Source organism: Trachymyrmex septentrionalis, unplaced genomic scaffold (genome assembly GCF_001594115.1).
Source record: "Trachymyrmex septentrionalis isolate Tsep2-gDNA-1 unplaced genomic scaffold, Tsep1.0 scaffold11, whole genome shotgun sequence".
NCBI lineage: Eukaryota > Metazoa > Arthropoda > Insecta > Hymenoptera > Formicidae > Trachymyrmex > Trachymyrmex septentrionalis.
In genome coordinates, this window is record NW_017304228.1 from 2,847,740 (window position 1) to 2,867,018 (window position 19,279).

Here is a 19,279-nt window from a genome sequence, read left to right on the forward strand (position 1 = left end):
TACACATTAAAGACTTAGAAACGAAAATTAACGATTATTAAAAAATTTGGATTCTATTATATAATATTGTATTTTATATCATATTATGTTTCAGGTAGTGGAGCTGCAGAACCTATGGAAGAGGATGACGATTAAATTATGAAGTTGAAAAACAAACTTCCTATTGTAAGTATGCAGCTTGACGGAGTAGGCCGTGATAAGTACACATATGATGCTGATAAAAAATTGTATACTACACAGATCTACTACTCCTTTAAAATAATACAAATTACTTTTTTGTAAAAAATAAAGTATGGAGATTAGCCTGGAAGCGACTTTCATAATTATTCCTCATTATTACACTGAACATTATTTTAATATATCAATATATTTATTTCAGATTAATAAAGAGTATTTTCAAACAACTGTTCTTATTATTAAATCTCCCTTTGTAATTGTATATAAACTCATTTTATACATGAATTTGCAGAGAACATAAAGTTTTGATCTTTGAACAAATTGGATAAATATGAAATATATGAATATATATTTGCATTTGTAAGGTCCAGCTTGTGAGAAATTTCTTAACTTTTTATTTATTTAGTTTTGACAAAATTGTTTAGATATGGAATTCCTAAATTTTCAATTCATCAAATATAATTTAATAATTTATATAATAAATACATAATTATTTGAATTAATCGATGTAATTTGGTTTTGTGTACGATATACGTCAATATATGTTATATAAGTTAGATGAGTAGATGTCAGTCCAATCCAACACGGTGCATTCACAATTTTCTTTCGATTGTTTGCTTTGCTGGATACAACTTGAATTAAATAATGGGTAATTACATCGCTACCTACATAACGCATCCCGACACAATGCCCAAGTCCGACGGTAAACCGACGTTCGATCCGATGTATGGATTTCCTAATGGTCGAAAAATCAGAGGTATGTTCGAACCTAACCTCTTTTTGTATCGCGTAATATTTTGTTACCAATTGAATGTGTATTTGCGATTGTCTAGATGTGTAATCAGAATTTTTTATTGTCATTTGTCATCTGGTTTTGATAGATCCTCTTGTCGAAATCGTATGATATAATTATTGGACTGAATTTTATTAGCTATTTATTTATGTGTGTATTGTAATCGACTTCATACATCTATCCAACCTCCATGATTAAATATCCAAATATTCAAAATTGAAAGAAATTTTCCAAAATGTTTGCTACCAATTTTGTTGGTAGATTGTTAGCAAAAATATAATAGAATCTGTTAGTAGAATATATAATAACAGATTGACTGCAGAAACTAAATAAAATCAGGAATCAGGGAATCGATTCTGTATCTTGAAATAAAGGAAAAATTATAAAAATGAGTAAACTTGCTAGGCATTGACCAATAAGATTATAAATATTTTAGTAAATTCGCTCACTTTTTGTAATTTTCACCTTGTTTCAAGACACTGAATCAATCTCCAGAGATCAGAGAATCAGTTGTGTGAGTGCTTTCCATTTGGTAATACAAGTTGATAGAAGGGTTCTTCTATCTTTGTTATTCTCTGAATGTTAAAGATAGAATGATATTTGTATGACTTGTGTATGTGTCATTAAATAAAAAGCATCTTGTGTATTTTGAAATGAGGCGAAAATTAAAAAATAAACAAATTCACTAGGTAGGTATTGACAAATGAAATAATAAATATTTTAGTGATTTTAATTAATTTTTGTAATTTTTATCTTATTTTAAGATACACAAACCTCTTGCTGATTTACTGTTAGATAACATATCTGTAGTTTCTGCTTGGTTAAATTTAATGTAGATGCAATTAATGTTGAGACCTGCAATAATATTCTGCTCTCAAATATGTATACTAATGAATTATTTTACTAACATTTTGCTTATTGGATATATGAAAAGTGCATGAAAATATTAATATATCTTATCGGAAAGAAGCTCACTTGAATATATGTTTTATTCTTGAATGATTTATCCATGAAAAGTAAGTTAAAAATTTAAATGTTTTTATGTGACTGTAATTATCTTTAATTAATTTAGTGAATAATTTAGTGAATAATTGAGTTTTGATTTTTAGTATGACATTTTGTTTTATCATTAATATCATATTTAAAAAATTAGAATATGTTATGTTTTAATTGCCTATATTTATCGTTAACTGAAGAGTTATATCTGGTCAGCAATAGCATTTATGATTCAAATTTTATATTTTAATTAGATATCAGGATATGTGTTCCGTCCAAATTCTAATTAGTGTGCTAAATTTACAGAGATACCGTTATCAGAAGAAGATATGATGGCTTTCAAGATTCCTCATGACAGACGCGATTATTGCGCCCACAAGTATATGGAATTACATGAGTGTAAGAGACGTCATTATCCCTTAATGTTGAAGTGCGCGCATGAAAGACACCAATATTATGAGTGCTACGTTGAAGAGTAAGTATCTCATGTTGTTTGGAATACCTGTATCATATTATAAATTTTTCAAGATACATTAATAATAATATTGTATCTGTTACAGTTATGTCATAAGAATGAAAGAATATGAAAGGGAACGTCGTCTTCTTGAAAGAGAAAAGAGGATACGGCAAGCAGCAGCAGCATGAAAATCCACTGAATTTTAATAAATTTGATTCATCGTCGTCAGTAACTTAGACTGCATATATGTAAAAAAAGAATTGTGTCCCGTTAATGTACATAAGCTATATCAATAAAATGTATTTAACAATAAATTTTTTACTTTATGAAATGATAGATAAACGCAGTAATAATCTTTGACAATTCGTGTTAGTTTAATATAAAATTCAAATTGCTAAGATCGAACTGCTGGAAATTATTTCAGATTTTGGGCACATATTATGGTAACTATTTGGAATAGATTTGGATCGCAATTATTCCGTTTTCCCTAGAAAACATAATATAGAAATCCAGAAATAATTATATTCTAATCAAAATTTGTTATAGATAATTCCAACACGTATCCTAGAAAAATGTAAAGTATCTCACACTTTACAGACAAAAAAGTTTGTGTATTTGTGTGAGAAGTTTTGTGTATTTATCATATAATTATGTAACAAGCTGACATTATTTATTATATTTTATTAATCGATTTACTGTAAAAAGTGCAGGGTTTAAAATGCTTACATTTAAATAATATTTTCCAAAATAAACGTTTAATAATAAAAGATGTTTCAGCCGTTTTCGTGTTTTGAATCTAAACATCTTTAAGACAATGTTTAGATTTGACTATTTAATTATTAAAAAAAAGTTTTAACTACATAACTATTTAAATTATTAAAAAGTATTAATTTTTTTCTTACAAGTAAACGAAAAAGTCATTATGATAATTGAAAGTTCACTTTCTTCGCCTTGAAAAACAAAACATTTAATTGATACTAAACGTTTATACAGAAAGTGAAGCATTTTGAAACATAAGATATTACTTACGATGCTAATAAGTGTTTTAATATATCGAAATACGAGAGATGATGTCGCATTGGAAAATTTTCTCGCAAAACTGGCAAATTTAATGAAATAAAATTAATTGTCTTTATAGAAACTAAACATTATCTAAAAGAAAACAGCGTTTTCAGTTTAAAAAATTTTTTTAAACTAAACATCTTTGAGGTGTTTCTAAATAATGTACTTTAAAAAATTCTTTATGTGTTTTGGAATAAGATACTTTTCAAAACTAAACACTTTTTAGTGTTTTACATGCTCGTTTAGAAATATCTTTAAAAGATTTTAATATCTTAAAATTAAAGACTTCATGATTGTTAAGCAATTAATTTGCAGGTGCAGATTCAAAATAGAATTCATATTCAGAGTTAATATTTTAATTAATATTTTTTTTTTATTCATCGTTACAAAATGAGAGATACAATATGTACAAGACGGTGCACGTGCGCGCGACCGGCGTATGCGAGAGCCGTAACCCTAAGATTATTGTCTCGCGTCGAAAGAATAACTTATCATCTTATCATACAACTGTTAAACCTCGAGAGTCTTATTGTAATCGCCCCTCGGCCATCGTTCTGCATTGTTTGCGGTATCGCTTCGTGCGCTCCTCGTGGCTGCGCAGCTTCATCGAGGAAATCGATAAAACGGGAAGCATCGTGTGGACGTGCAACTCCGCGGGTCCTCTCCGACGGCGTCGGACCGTGCGTCCGCGCCGGTTCTATCACCTCTTCGCGATATTCGTAATCCCGTGGAAGTAGAATAAGTGGTGAAACATCAGCGTGGTTTCGCGAGATAATTCTCTCCGTTAAATCAAATAATATATAAATATACTTCTATATACATATATCGCCTCTCTGTGCCTCACAGAATGGTGAGTTTAACAAGACGAATCGAAGCAATAAAATATGTATGATATATTGAAATTTGAAATTTCCTTCTATGAAATTTCCTAAATATGTATTAGTATATGATCGTGATTGTTGTTAAGCTTCGTTTAGACATACGGAAAGAATAATTTTGCTGAAGTATCAAAAAATTTAGCTAGATAATAGGGATCTAAAAATAATTTTGTTAGACTGTCAAAACTATTATACGTATGGAACACTCAAACATAATGAGTAATGCTGTAAAAGGTTTTGACATTCTAGCAACCAGCTTGAACTTGCTACAAAATTATTTTGATGGTTTAACAAAATTTTCTGATCTGTATCTGGCTAAATTTTTGAATATTTTAATAAAACTGTTCTTTTCGTGTGGAAAGTCGTATGAAAAGAACAATTTTGCAGAAATATATAAAATTTAATTAGATCTGAGAATAATTTTGTTGAATCATTAAATTAATTATATATGAAACATGATGAGCAATGCCGTAAACAATTTTTATATTTTAGAAACCCGCTTGAGTATCCTACATAATTATTTTGATAATTTAATAAAATTATTTTTAGATTTGTAGCTAGTTAAGTTTTTAGATACTTCAGCAAAGTTGTTCTTTCCATGTATGATTTTTGAAGAAGACCATTTTGTATCACCATGTATTGTTGATGTGGAATGACATGAATTCTTTCACATTTCTAGCTATTTTTCGATATAAATTTATTGGTAAGGGTCTGTCGTAATCCGTGCCGCACTGCGGTATATCTGGGAGTCTCTATAATATTGGCGAGCGTACATTGCACCTTTCCCGATTGCTCCATTTCTCGAATTGAAAAGTTGTAGCAATCTCGGTTGCTTTAAATATAATACAAAGATGAGCTCCTTAAATCTATTTTTATTTGTTTAAATTAATTAATTGGTTCCAGAATTATTTAAGAATTAGACAAAATATATCGTGCGAGTGTGAATCTTTAAATTTTTATTTTAATACATTAATTGATTCTAATAAAATTACAAATTTTGAATATACACGATTGTACAATTTTTAAGACCGATTTATGGCAGAGTATTTTTCCAATTGTAATCAATGTAATTTTCAAGTGTACATTTTATTATTGCTTCGTTTCGTCTTTGTGTTCCCCGTTGTGTTTATTGCAACATCAAAGTTCTAGATTTTTTTATCTTCAAAAAGGAGAAAGTTACATTTACTATTTATTTTATTTAATTTATTCCTCGCGATGTTTCTCAAATTTCTAAAGAACAATGTTAATTGGGCGATGGAGACCGATTAAAATTATAATAGAGGCAACATTTTAAAGCTATTGAAGTTAGTCCAAGATGCGCGCGAGACCTGAGATATCCTGTGGAAGATACATGCCCGGAAAGGGTATAACAAATAAAAATATTCTTCCATGAGGAAGAAATCTTCGTATTTCGCACCAATGAAACGTTTGATCTCGATTATCTATCGGAAAAAACGTTTCAACGCGACGTTCATGTATCGGGAGCCAATACAATTTATCTCTGCAAAAGCAATCAAACAATCATATTTGATCGCTACTGGACGTAAAGGCATTTCTAATAATAGATAGTCCTTCCTGTGTCATCGCAGACTTTTCATTGTATCGCCTTGGCAAACAGATAAGAAATATAATAGCATTAACCCGTTAACCAACTGACCCTTCTTTCCCATTTGTCAATTTTTCTGACTGTAAGATTTTCCCCTACACTACTTGCAATTTTTTTGTAATTATTTATGTATAAGAATTATAAATTATTGTCGGCATAATTTTTGTTGTCGGCATAGTTCTCTTTTTATCGACCTATTTACAATTCTATTGTTTTTAGAGTAGATTAGGAATTTCGATATTTCGCGCCTAAATATAAACATATATTGCATATTTGTATATTTAAATATTTAAATTTCTCTCGCATTTTCTTGACCCAATTTCCATTTTCAAGTATATATGACTGGTCAATGAGTTCCTCATCTGTCGATACATTAACGAGCGTAAAAGTTCACCGGTGTAGAAAGGAGCCACATTTCGACGCGACATGTGTGTACGTGTGTATTGCGTGTTTCGTTCGTCGGAACGAAGATTTTCCCTTTCGTATGTTCCCTCGTGTGTTCTATTCAGCCTTGAGTTCCTTTGCGGACTTTCCTTTGCGGTAAGCGGACCTGTAAAAGTCGGAGAAGAGCACGAAGAAGATTGTCGCGTGAAGTAGAAGGAGGGCCGCAATCAGTTTGGGATAGCCACAATCGAAGATGAGAGCCTGTGCGCTATGCACAAACACCAGGAAGAACTGCACCTGCAAAATCAATTCAGCAGATTTAACAATACAGTCGGACACTAGAATTTATAAGTGGTGAGTAAAACTATCGAGAGTCAAAAGCTGATATTTACAGTCGGGTACCAATTTTAAGACCTCTTTAAGAATCAATTAGAAAGCATCGTATTAGCATCTTAAGATATTACAATACTTAAGACGTTCTTAAAATAAGAACAGACTATAAATGTCACTCAAATTAAATCTGGAAGCACCAGAGCTCTGGATTTAAATTCAGAAATCTTAAAATTTATATAAAAATTGTATTATATACAATAGTATAGATGAATCTTGTAATATATACAACTTACATAATTAATTTACATAATTGATTTAAGCTTGCGTCTTTTTTAAAATACATGTTTAATAGAGAGTCGACGTATTTACACCATGCGCATTATGTTTTTCTCGATTTCTGCACAGTCGTGCGTTGCGTATTACTCGGTTGACTCGATCAACTTTGTATTGCAACCGAATTCATTAAGCGATTCGAAGAAAGAACGCAATGCAGTATGTAGCAATAACTATTCATATATCTAATATACCCAGCGCATATCGTTCTCTCTTAACGTACAATAACCGAGAGGCCAGTCCGTGAATGAGACAATATTTATAGCGTGCGAGCGTTGTTGTCGGTACAACTTTGTGTAAGATTTACCTTACGAGAATTAGATATTTCTCATGTCTAAATTATCTTTGAAGATCAGTACAAAACGTGAGAAAGAAAAAGCGATTCTTAGTCAATGGGGTGAGTCGTCACACATAAATGTCAAACATGCGTTGACCGATTTCTAGAAAGTATACGGATAGGCGTGCGATGACCGAGTTTCCGACGTGCGGATAGTTAAATTTACCGTGAATTTGTCAGTAAAAACTCGCACTACTTTATTATTGATTCTTTCAGTATCGTGTTTAATCCTACCCTCAATCCTGTTTTCACATAAAATGGGATTTGCGAGCGAATGTGTCTGATTCTGAATGCGTTTGCCTTTGAAAGATTATATTTCGCATGTGTCTCAAAGATATTATTATATTAATATATATTATGTGTTATTATATTATTATATATTATATATAATTATATATTATTAATATTTTTATTATTTTTATTATTATTTGTTATTATATAGCAAGCTACTAATAAGTGTTATTAACTAAATTAAATTAAATTTAATAAAGATAATGAAAATAAAAATGTATGATAACCTTTTTTTTAGATCTATAAGTAAGCTGATAAAACTATTTTCATATAGTTTTATTTTGCGACATTTGCGTGTTTATTACGTGATTTAGAATTAGAATTTTTCAAACTGACTAATTTGCTAAAGCTCTCTTTACTTATTTTTAATTTCTCTTTACTTATTTTGTCAAAGAGCTCATTATTAAATTTATCGAAAAAACCGATAAAAATCATTGATAATCTAATATTTGATGAATCTTAATTAAGTCTTAATCTGTGAAATGGTTTGATTGATGTTAAAACAATTGTGTGAATTATTTTTTACAACTTGTTTAATATGTCATACTAATTTTGCGATTGACGTATCTATTGCAGTATGTGGGATTTTCCAGACAATTTACTCTTTTTATTTTTTTTACTCTCACTTTATTTAAATGCCAAACATCTTGCATCTTGATTCGCTGAGTACATAGCCATAGAAAAATTTTTTGTTAGTGTATTGCAATCGACAACCTTTCACGGGATGAATTGATTGGTTTAAGAGTTTTAAATAAAAATGCACGCGTCCAATTCTGTTGAAAAGCGATCGGATTATTACGTTCTTTAACTTCTTGTGTGTGTGAACTTTTCATTTAATTTCGTTCCGCAAAATTAATTTTCAAAAAAAACTATAAATTTTCAATCATTATAATCCATTTAAACAATCAGATATCTCATTTAAGTCCTTTACGTATGTAGTAGTTGATGTAGCAATCGCGATACGTGAAAGATTAAATGACCGTATATCTATAAATCTCTCATTCGATTCAAAGTACTTTCGTCATTGAAGAAATTTTTTTTTTAAGTGCTGCTTGTGTCCCTATGTGTTCTCGTCTTATGACGGAGTTCCTCGAAAGAATGCATCATGAGATGATACAAAGCGAAGTCCGCTGGTACACCTGTACCTCGGCCGGACATATTCGTCGGTATGTATCAATAGTCTTGCGAGATAAACTGGGATAGGTTGAGGCATATAGGTGAGGCTTCGCAGGTATGTGGCCGGTTCGTGGTAGCTCGCGACGACGACGACAACGATGACGACGGCGGTGGCGGCAGCGGTGGTGGTCGCAGCGGTGGTGGCGACGAGGACGATGGCGGTGATGATGACGATGGTGTCGGTGGTGGTGATGGTGGTCGTGATGATGGTGATGGTGGTGGTACACAGGTGCTGTATGGCATATCGGAATGCCAAATTGTTGCGCCACTGCCAATGTGGTTGGCCGAGTTCGGCGGCCGGCTAAAGCGAGGTCTAGTCGAGTCGAATTGCCCAACGCGCGTTGTACTTTTCACTTTCCCTCACCCCTACCTATGTACGCTTGGCGTGAAATTTTGCCTAGGTAGAGACCGGGATTGACCGATCTAACGAACACCAATGGCCGATGGCCCAGAATCCGCGAGCAATCGCGAGTTTGTTCGCGCAATTCGCGTATCCGGGCCGACCGCGCCGTCGGTTTTTCGAACGTGCCCTCTTTTCTACGATGAAGTTGATTTTAGTGGTCTCCTTATTAATAAGTACGGTATTCGCCTTTCGCCGAACGAACTTCACCGATTTTTCCGATTATTCCGCAGATGGTTTGCCAAATATTTTCCGCTTTTATCGTGACTTTTTTGAGTGATCTTTGGTCATTCATTTATGCGTAGTCCTCGAGCTTGAATTTCGCAAAATATTTTATTTCAATTTCGTCTCGTAATAAAGAATTCTGTTAATCGATAAAATAAATTAAATAATTGATAAAATTAATTAAATTTAAATTATAAACTTATGTGTGTGGATTATAACATACAAGCTTAGAGTTTAAAAGAAATCTTTTAACTAAATATAGAATGTCTATTTAAATAAATACAGAAATTAAAAAAAATACTTTCTAAAATATTTTAAGCGGTGTAAATAATAAAAAATATATTTTTTTAAATCATTGTAATTACACCGTAAATAATTTACGTATTAAGATTTTTTATTTATTTTAATATAGCGTATGAGATAATTTTGGTAATTTTATTTTTTATTAAGTAGGAAATTGCAACATTTTTTACTTAAGAGTATATAATTTAGAAGCTACAAATGTGAATACGTATCAATTATCTTCGCGTAATTCGTTTCAAGCCTACGCAATGTATTTCATTACAAGTTTCGTGAAATACTTCGTAGACAAAGTACGAAGCATTAATCATCGCAGTTTTTCCCATTAATTTAAAGCGTGCAATTGATTTAAAAGTCATTATGGTCATTGCTGCGAGAAACTCGCGGCGAGACCTATTTTTGATTTAAATTGTAAAAGTATTTTTTTTGCACGCAAGAAAAATTAACAACAAAATACATTCCGTAAACTTCAGTGTGATGGGTGAATCTACCTTTAATTATCGAAATTTTCTTCATTCCCAATAATTATATTATCCTAACACGTTATAAATTCCATTGCGTCACTGTAATTGGTATTTAATACTTGATTCTCATCTGAAAAATCTGTTGTTGAAACGGTGGCACATATTGCGTTGAAAAATGAATTCGTAGGAGGAAAGCAAACACACTACACACACACTTCGACGGACGATTAGCATAGTTCACGTATTGTCGATGTGCACCCTTTAAATCTTTAAAGTACACTCAATGGGTCAGTAGTGCTTATCCATTCACTTTCAACGACGTTATTATCAGCATGACGCGAAACCCGACGCGTTGTGCAAGAAGAAGGTATCACGAATCGGTTTTGATCCGATACGAAAAAAAAAAAATCGCTTACGCTACTATCGCACATTCGTAATTCAGAACATTGAGTCACGTGTTGTACTTTTGCGTTATACTTGCTTAGCATTATTGCGTATGATCGAAATATATACGAACCGACAAACATTCGACCGGCTTAAATTATACGCTGTAATATACTATGTAACGAGAAAAGAATTCCTTTTCTAAAAGATAGTAATTTTTTTCTAGATTCCTTTACGTCAAACGTATAATTCATTTTAAATTGATCTATATAATTATATAATAGAGCAAACTTTTATCTCTATGATTTTCTACTTTAAATCGTGCTTAAAATTGTGTAATTATATGTGTTAGAAAAAATTTCGGTTATTCTTCTATTATATTTTTTGAATTCAATCTAAATGCGTTTAAAAATTGCGCATATTGTTTGTGTGTTTTAACTCTAATTCTCTTTAATTCTTAATTTAAATCCAATTGGAACGACATATAAATGATAGGTTAAGTTTATTCGTATTAGTTTAAAAAGAAGTATTTTTTGGATTTAATTTAAGTGTACCCTTTTTAAAAATTGCACATATTGTATGTTTTAATTTTTAATTCAAACTCTTTAAACATCATATGAGTAGTAATTCAAGTTTATTCATATTAGTTTAAGAAGAGATATCTTTGGATTTGATTTAAATCCACAATAAAAATTGTGGATTTTTATTTGCTTTTTAATTTTATATATAATTCTCCTTAATTATTAACTCAAGTTTTTGAAACGATAGATGAGTGATTTGTATTAATTTCAGAAGAGAGATGCGACTCGATTGACTACTCACCAACTGTACAGTAGTTAGATGCTTTTTCCACCATAAGTACTTTTGAAACTCCGGGCCCATGGCCGCTAACATGTAATATGCGTACATGACGACGTGTACCGCGTTGTTTATGAGATTGCCCAGAGTGCCATGACCACCCGCAATAAATTTCACGCAGATCCATGTCTCGAGGGGTGTTAGAGAATGGTGATATAAGTGGAGGAATGTCACCTGACTGTCTTTCTTGCGCAATACGAAGAATATCTGAAATTTTCATAAACAATATCATTACGAAATTTTGCGAACTCTTTGCAATTTCCTGTTACTTAGCTTGAATTTAGATTCATTGACCTATGATTTAGTATCGCGTCCGCTTCCTTTGTCGTGACCTCATATAAATTGAAAGTAATGCTAATTAATAAGACACATAAGCTATTTCGAAATTAGAATTAAAAAAATAGAATTAAGAAGTACTTTTTACTAAGGAATTTATTTCTCTTTAATTTTTAATTCAACCAAAGGCGTTAAAGCTTTCAAACCTTATCACTTAAAATTATATATTAATGGTTTAATTCATTAAAAATAATTTATCGTTACCTAATTTTAAATAATTTATTTACTTATTTTAGTATATTTATTAATATTTTCGAATTAAGTTTTAAAATAAAAAGAAATAATAGAATAATCTTATCGATTGTTTATTTTGAAAGGAAAGAGTAAGTAATATTTTATTGTCATGTTAATTGCCGGTAATGCGAGGCTCGTGAGTTGTATCTCGTGGAAAATATCTACGTTTATTAACGGAAACGCGATGATTTTCGTCATCCAGGCACGATAGAACGCGATAGTGGAAACATACACCGGCGTCAAAATTGAGCAACGAATGACGAAAAAGCCCGTTTCGCGATGATTCCTGCATTCGGTTGAATTTCGTACACGCGGTGTCGAAAATCTGTTTAAGCGCTTTCTCTCTTTATATCTCTCTTTTTCGTTTTGCTGGCAAAGCTAAACACCCGCTTTACGAATTGTCGGAATACCTAACAAACGAGTGGCGATCGGTCGATTAAATCTTATCTGTTCCTTTAATCCGCTGGTATTGCGCGTGCTCGACAGCGATTCGGCACCGCTCTTGCTCACTCGCGCTAATGGGAATGATTGCTTAAGGGTTATTGCGCCGCGAGAAGGGATACATACGAGCGTTCGTACATAATTATGCGATTCTCGCGGAATAGCTAGCGGGGAATAGTTTTCCACTTCTCTCTTTCTCTACCTTTTGGTCTGTTTACGCATACATGTATATACATTCATTGAAAATGCAGAGCGTTCACCAGATCCCGGTACGACAAACAAGAGATAACGCAATACGTTTTTCTTGGTTGACTGCGCGCAATTTTCGAGAGAAAATTAAGTTTGCGCGAATTAAGAATCGAAAGTCTAAACGGATAATAGAACATTTTTCGCCCTTTTATTTGAATTAGATTTGGTCTAACAGAATTTTTTGTATCTCGCGTGGCTGAAACTGGTTTTGATTACTTTGCATAGAGATAATTCAGTATATCGATGGCATAATTCCGTTTTATTTTCAAATCTGAGGTAGATATTTGCAACTTTCGTTTTTAAATCAAGAAAGGCTCTAAATAAAAATACAAAAGCCATAAATACAGAAGATTAATTATTTTTGGTTTTTTTTTTAAATAGAATATAAGAGAAAGTTTTATGTATCTCGACATATATGCGTTTTACAAAAAGTTAATGCATCTTAATTTTATGCTTTGCTATTTCGGTAGCTTCGAAAAGAATCAAAAGACATTTTTATTTTCTACTTATTACATTCTACTTATTTATTTTCACGATTGTTTTCACGATTGTTTTCACATTTGTTTTCTACTTATTTGTTTAATACACGCACAAATTTAATTAACAATAGATATAATTATAATGTATTTCTCTATATTAGTTTTTAAAATTTAACGAAATTTTGAAAATTAATCAATTTGCAAGTTTTGTAGTGACTATTGTTAGTAACACATGCGAATTTATGAAAATAAAGCGTACCGTGTCAGCGAATTCCGTGAACTTGCTGATGAAATACCACCAACAGAGGTTCGCCATCCTCAAAGCGGATGGATTGTGGGAGTAATCGACCGGTTGACATTTATAGCTGTAGTCCAACAGCCATCCGGACATTAAGTGCTGTAAATGAATGAGAAACATTCAGTTAGCTGTATTAATTACCTTTGACAGAACAATTTAAATTCTTGAGCGATCTCGTAAATTATTAAAGATAATAGATTACCACAAATCGTTTATTTCAACATTAACAAGAAAGTTTAGAACGTTTCAAATCAAGACGTAATGTAGGCTGACGTAACGTAATTTCGTGTAATATCGGTTTGAACAAATATTGATTTTATTTCATCATGTCAGAAAAAATGGTAACTATGTTTTCTCGTCGGTACGAGAGATGACGAAAGAAAATAAATTATAGTTACTGAACGGAAGAGGAATGATACAATTTAGATAATTTATAGATATATATTTTATATTTCTTTTATGATTTCTTTTATGATATATATTTATTTTATATTTCTAATATGTTTGATAGTACTATTTGTAATTGCCATTGGCGTTTAAAATCAATTTGATATCACTTTTTCATTACTTTTGGTGTCCTCGATACGATTATAAATCGATCCGAAAGTCTACTTTGAAAAGATTGTGTTACACATGTTACACATGTTTTCATACAATTGACAACGAGTGACAGCAAGTATAAATCTGTTTCAGGAGAAACTATAGGTTTTGAGGCCACGTTCCATTTAACATATCCAATCTTTAGAAAAAGCACTGTTAAGTCGATACTCATCTCAATGTTGGCTCTTTTCCATGATGATGATTAATTCTTTTGCTATATGCTGCATATACTTCGAATAATAAGCAGCTGTTGTTGTGGAAACTATGAGTTCTGACAATTCGACAGGTAATATGAATAATTTCATTAATTTTCTTCTGCACAGACGGGAATCGCGATTGCGCATTTTTTACTTTCTGTTTAGTGTCATTTGGAAATATACAGACTGTAAAACTTTAGAAGTCTTATTTATGTAACTAATAAGAAAATATATATGATAAGGATACATGAATAAAAATCAAATTTATGTCTCATTTTAATTTATGATAATTATTATAATTTATGTATGTATTATACTTAAAAAGAGGTCTAATTTTAAGATATTAAAATGTTTTATTTTTATCTTTATTTTTTAAACGCTTAAAGATGTTTTAGTTTTGAACTTTTTAAATAGACAAAAGTAAAGCATCTTTAAGTATTTAAAAAATGGAGACAAGAATAAAACACATTTCTTTTTACAGAATTAAAAGATTATACTGACATTAAATAGCAAAGCCAATGTCAATTGAGCTAAGAAAATTAATAGAGTGAACGCATACGGGTATATGTATAATTACTGATCCTAATCATGTGAACTCCACCTGATGCTTTATCTTTTAATCGTTTATACAAATTATCATGATCTTGATATTTTCTTGTTTGAATTTCCGTCATTCTATTACGATCTTAATCAATATTTCCGCGTATTTTATGTATCAATATAACACGCATAAATTAGAATTAACTTCCATTCAATTGGAAGTAAAATAAAATTAAATGTATTAAATAAAAAAAATGTATACTACAGCATGAAAAATTTAACAAGAAAAACATTTTTTTTGTTAAAATATATATACATATATAAATATTCAATAAAAAAATTATTTTTTAAATATTCTTATATTTTTAGAATAAATTATTAAGATAATTTTTATTTTTTTAAATAGAGTGTTATTAGGTTAAATTCTAGGCAGATTTTTTTATTATCTTCATCGCAATTGATGATTTATATATTGTTTCGTTCGTTATTTCGAAGAGAAGAGCCGCCACGATTTCGTGTTTTAAAGCGAATCAAAACTATCGCACACCACAACGAGCAGAACTATCTTGGAAAAGCTGTGCCATTTTGCGTATATAAAAAGGTTTCCTGACCGACTCTCTAACTGAAGCAGCAGTTATTGCGGTTAGTCACTTTTGCAAAGTGCACTTTCGCGCGGATGCAACCGTTCATTATCCATTCCTTGGCGCGTGAAAATTTGTTTTTTGTCTGACCTTCCGCACGGAGTTTTGCTTTGTCTTTTCGATCGTGCTCCGTGGGAGTGGTACAAACGGGACTTGCAATCAGTACTTTATGGAAAGTCGAAAGTAGGATGTCTCGTTGTAATGAAACGAGTGTGCGAGTGCATAGATTGATTGAGTTACGATTGAGATTTAATTACAAGGAGATACTGCAATTTGGGTATATACCTTTCTTTCTTCTCGTTTCAGACTACTGTACAGATTACTAGGAAATGGCTATTATAAATAAATATTTTAATTTAAGAAAATAAATATTTTCATTTAAATACAAAATCCGAATCTTATTTAGAATATACGTTGAATATTATTTTAAGTTAATAATTGCCATAATTGATATATTAAAATATAAACGCATAAATAGAAAAAATTGTGTTATATCGATACATGAAATTTGCGGGAATATTGATAAAGATTGTAAAATAATGGAATGGAAAAATACAATTTATTGAATAAGATTCAATAACAGGATGTAATTATGTTTAAAAAACTCAAAACAATAGATCATTACCAAGTAAAAAATAACTCGCTGAATTTAATATTGTAATTAGACATTAGTATTTTAATTACGGAGTAAATTTCACATTCTGATAACCTTTTTGTATAAAATAAAGAATAATATGTATCTCTGTTTACAATAAGTCTAGATACATTGGTACAAGTAGGTCAAGGCTATCGACTGACAAGTAGAGATCCCATATGTTTGGAATTATATAATATGACATAATATGTAATATTATGTCGTAAGGTCTTTATTGGAAAGTTGATTAAGTTTGATTAATTTTAATTAAAACCTACATCTATATTAATTATTTGAAGAACTGATTCAGTTAAAACTTGAAAAATTTGTAACAAGTCTGTACTTCAATTCTTGAATATTACTTTATTCAATACTTTTTGTAATATTGGCTTTGCAAGATTACTTTTTTTTATAGTAATCGCGTTCTTATGGAGACATTGCAGATATTTTGTCAGTGAACGGGTATATATCTAATTAAATTTCACCGCCTATCATCCATAACTATCGATTTAAAATCTACTATTCGCAGTGATTTTAAATTACTAATTAATTATAATATACAATTAAAGGTCTAATTATGGATTATTATTAATTAAGATACAAATTAATTAAATTTAATATAAAGTGATTGAAAATAATTAATCACAATATGAATCTCCATGTAATTTGTTCCACACAAATGCGTGTTAAAATAAGAAAGTCAATGATCGAGACAATAAACTTTAAATTATTTCATTTCTTTGTGTAGCTCATTCACGCTTTATTTGCAAGACTGGGACTTAGTTGAAAAATAATTGTGTAAAATTTACAATTTTATTTTATTGTATTTATAATATATATGTTTATTTTGATTTATATTTATTAAGCCATGGCATTATAAATTTCTCTATGATTATAGATCAAGTCTGATTTTTGACTTCTTAGCGATTTGCATAAGAGTTACAGTGTAGCACAAGATAAGATAAGAAAACTTGCTCATTATATATCTAATATGTATAATGATCTATGTAGTAATTAATTAAATCTTATAAAACTTATAATTAAGACATATTACTCTCTTATTTAAAAAATGTGATACAACTCAAAAACGTGATTTTTTAGCTGTTACCATGACTGAGTTTATACTAGAACTGCAGATAATATCTTGTTAGAAGTATTGAAGGTGTTAATTTATTAATTTCCTATGCTTGTTTTCAATTCGCGAAAAGTTATTTTGATATTAATTATATCATTAGGATTATTTGTATTATATTTATATACTTTCAATATTTTGTACAGTATATCTATAATACAGTGTACTGTATATCTAATACAAAAAAGAAAAATAAAAATAATTTGTTGATATTAAATAAAAATCAATCATTAAAAGTAAACTAATTTAATTTTATAGAAAATCATCACAACTAAAAGGAGATGGGTTTTTATAAGGATTGTAAAATAAAAATGACGTTTGATTAAGAATCTATTCTTAAGAATATATTCTTTTTATCAATATTATTTGATTAGTCAATAATTTTCTATTAAATTGAAAAAAATTGTCCATTTTTTTCTGCAAAACTTATAGCGAATTTGATTGGATATATTAGTGCGGAAGAGTGCATATTATAGCTGTTTTACGTACTGATTTAATTTAAATATAAAAGTAAAATGCAAATATTTCGAATTATAAAATACATATTTTGCCCAACAGTATTATAAAGTGTATTTATAAGATTTCGCGATTTTTAATCTATTTCTACAGCTCTATAAAGCTAGCAGGACCAAATCAGCAGAATCAAATCGGATCTATCAGAATTTTTAGTACTCATTTTGTTCTAAATTGTACCATTAATGATAATTTTGTATCGTGTGAACCATTTCGAAAAAAAATCAAGAGACGGATTTTAAAGATTTTAAATTCTATGGATGTGTTACCGAGAATCGAGAATGTAATCTTTAAAATCGGTCTCTTGCATTTTTTTTGTACGACTAATGGTTCGATGATATAATAATATTCGCATGAGCGACATTTTTTATGAATTTCTGCAACTTACAAGCGTGAATAACTTTACAAGAAAAATCTTAAATTCTTTTTGCAAAACACTTGTCTCATATTTTTATCTGCAGTAATACATTAGCAATTAAAAAAAAAATATAATGATAATGTTTCAAAGGTATCCGGTTTGACGTGAAATACTTCATAGATTATAATACTAATAAAGCCATTTTAAGGAGAAAATATGTAAATGTATTAACTTACTTTTAATGGTACAAATGTTAATTTTTGCTCTTATATTGTTTTTTATGGTCTTGCCAGCTTAAATATTAAATTAATAGCGCCAATGTTTTCTTGGAAATGATACATAATATAGAATAAGATTAAATTTGAGAAATTTGGGGGGATTATTAATATTTCAGATTGCGTTGAAAGTCCGACAACCATATCGGCACGCAATTATAATTTCTTGAAATTAGTTCATTTAAATGAATATATATAATAGTTCAACATCTTAACATTCACCGTAGTGGCGCTTTGCCACAGTATTTAAAGTAATGTATCTAACATAAAAAAAAGATCTTATTTCCAATCTTATTATTTAATATAGAATTGCTTTTGATAGTATAAAATAGTACAAATTCAATCCTATTGATTTCTGATATTATTGTTATTTTTTTTTTAATTTTGAATTGGTTCTGTCAACTTAATATTAAGCTAGTATCGCCATGATTTTTTTCGAAATGGTACACGGTACAAAATTATTAATGGTACAATTTAGTACAAAATGAGTACTAAAAATTCTGATATTGTAGATCTGATTTGATTCTACTGATTTGGTCCTGTTAGCTTTATAGAGCTTATTTCTACTTATATTAAACATACAGTTTTATGTCGATCTATGTACGATGACTTTAATGCGATCAGTGAACATTGAGTGCATTTGATCGAATTCGCTATTAATTTGTTGTGTCATTTTTGAAGTAAGAGTGATATGAAAACTGTGTTATATTTAGTATCATTTAAGCTAAATGCATTCATTCCGCGCGATATACACTGAGAAAAAAGTATTTGGTATTAGTAAATATAATTACCTAGTTAATTATGATTAAGAGTTCCATTTTTATAGTTATTATTATAATATTAATAATAATTATTATACTACTGTGTGTGTGTGTGTGTGTGTGTGTGTGTGTGTGTG

The 19,279-nt window shown here is 30.1% G+C and overlaps 4 protein-coding genes across 6 annotated transcripts in view; 3 read left to right on the forward strand and 1 right to left on the reverse strand.

Moving 5' to 3' along the window:
- LOC108749346 (probable U2 small nuclear ribonucleoprotein A') overlaps positions 1–405 on the forward strand; it is a 1,717-nt gene extending 1,312 nt beyond the window's left edge. Inside the window, exons 4-5 of one of the 2 annotated variants that reach the window (XM_018487974.1) lie at positions 95–165; positions 380–405. In XM_018487974.1, the coding sequence (XP_018343476.1) occupies positions 95–135 (41 nt within the window). In that variant the 3' untranslated portion in view covers positions 136–165; positions 380–405. Of the gene's footprint in view, positions 1–94; positions 356–379 lie in introns of those variants that run through there. The other variant, XM_018487966.1, reaches the window with a different exon arrangement.
- Positions 406–732: 327 nt separating this feature from the next.
- On the forward strand, positions 733–2,703 carry LOC108749479 (NADH dehydrogenase [ubiquinone] 1 beta subcomplex subunit 7). Its single transcript, XM_018488241.1, has 3 exons — positions 733–934; positions 2,273–2,441; positions 2,527–2,703. The coding sequence occupies exons 1-3, from the start codon at positions 823–825 to the stop codon at positions 2,609–2,611; spliced, it is 366 nt and encodes a 121-aa protein (XP_018343743.1). The 5' UTR covers positions 733–822; the 3' UTR covers positions 2,612–2,703.
- A 2,226-nt stretch (positions 2,704–4,929) lies between these two features.
- LOC108750884 (elongation of very long chain fatty acids protein AAEL008004-like) overlaps positions 4,930–19,279 on the reverse strand; it is a 33,514-nt gene continuing 19,164 nt past the window's right edge. The window contains exons 2-4 of one of the 2 annotated variants that reach the window (XM_018490729.1): positions 13,453–13,590; positions 11,419–11,661; positions 4,930–6,650 (exon numbers count right to left, since the gene is read on the reverse strand). In XM_018490729.1, the coding sequence (XP_018346231.1) occupies positions 6,471–6,650; positions 11,419–11,661; positions 13,453–13,590 (561 nt within the window). In that variant the 3' untranslated portion in view covers positions 4,930–6,470. The remainder of the gene's footprint in view (positions 6,651–11,418; positions 11,662–13,452; positions 13,591–19,279) is intronic. The other variant, XM_018490720.1, reaches the window with a different exon arrangement.
- The window catches only part of LOC108750871 (elongation of very long chain fatty acids protein AAEL008004), a 78,250-nt gene continuing 65,550 nt past the window's right edge, over positions 6,580–19,279 (forward strand). Inside the window, exon 1 of the mRNA XM_018490708.1 lies at positions 6,580–6,707. The gene's annotated coding sequence lies outside the window, so the exon portion shown is untranslated. The remainder of the gene's footprint in view (positions 6,708–19,279) is intronic.

Excerpts from the sequence above, each read along its gene's own strand:
- LOC108749479 (XM_018488241.1), top strand. The coding sequence starts at position 823 with ATGGGTAATTACATCGCTACCTACATAACGCATCCCGACACAATGCCC. Across the intron at positions 935-2,272 it reads TAATGGTCGAAAAATCAGAG|AGATACCGTTATCAGAAGAA; the intron begins GTATGTTCGAAC and ends CTAAATTTACAG. Across the intron at positions 2,442-2,526 it reads TATGAGTGCTACGTTGAAGA|TTATGTCATAAGAATGAAAG; the intron begins GTAAGTATCTCA and ends TATCTGTTACAG.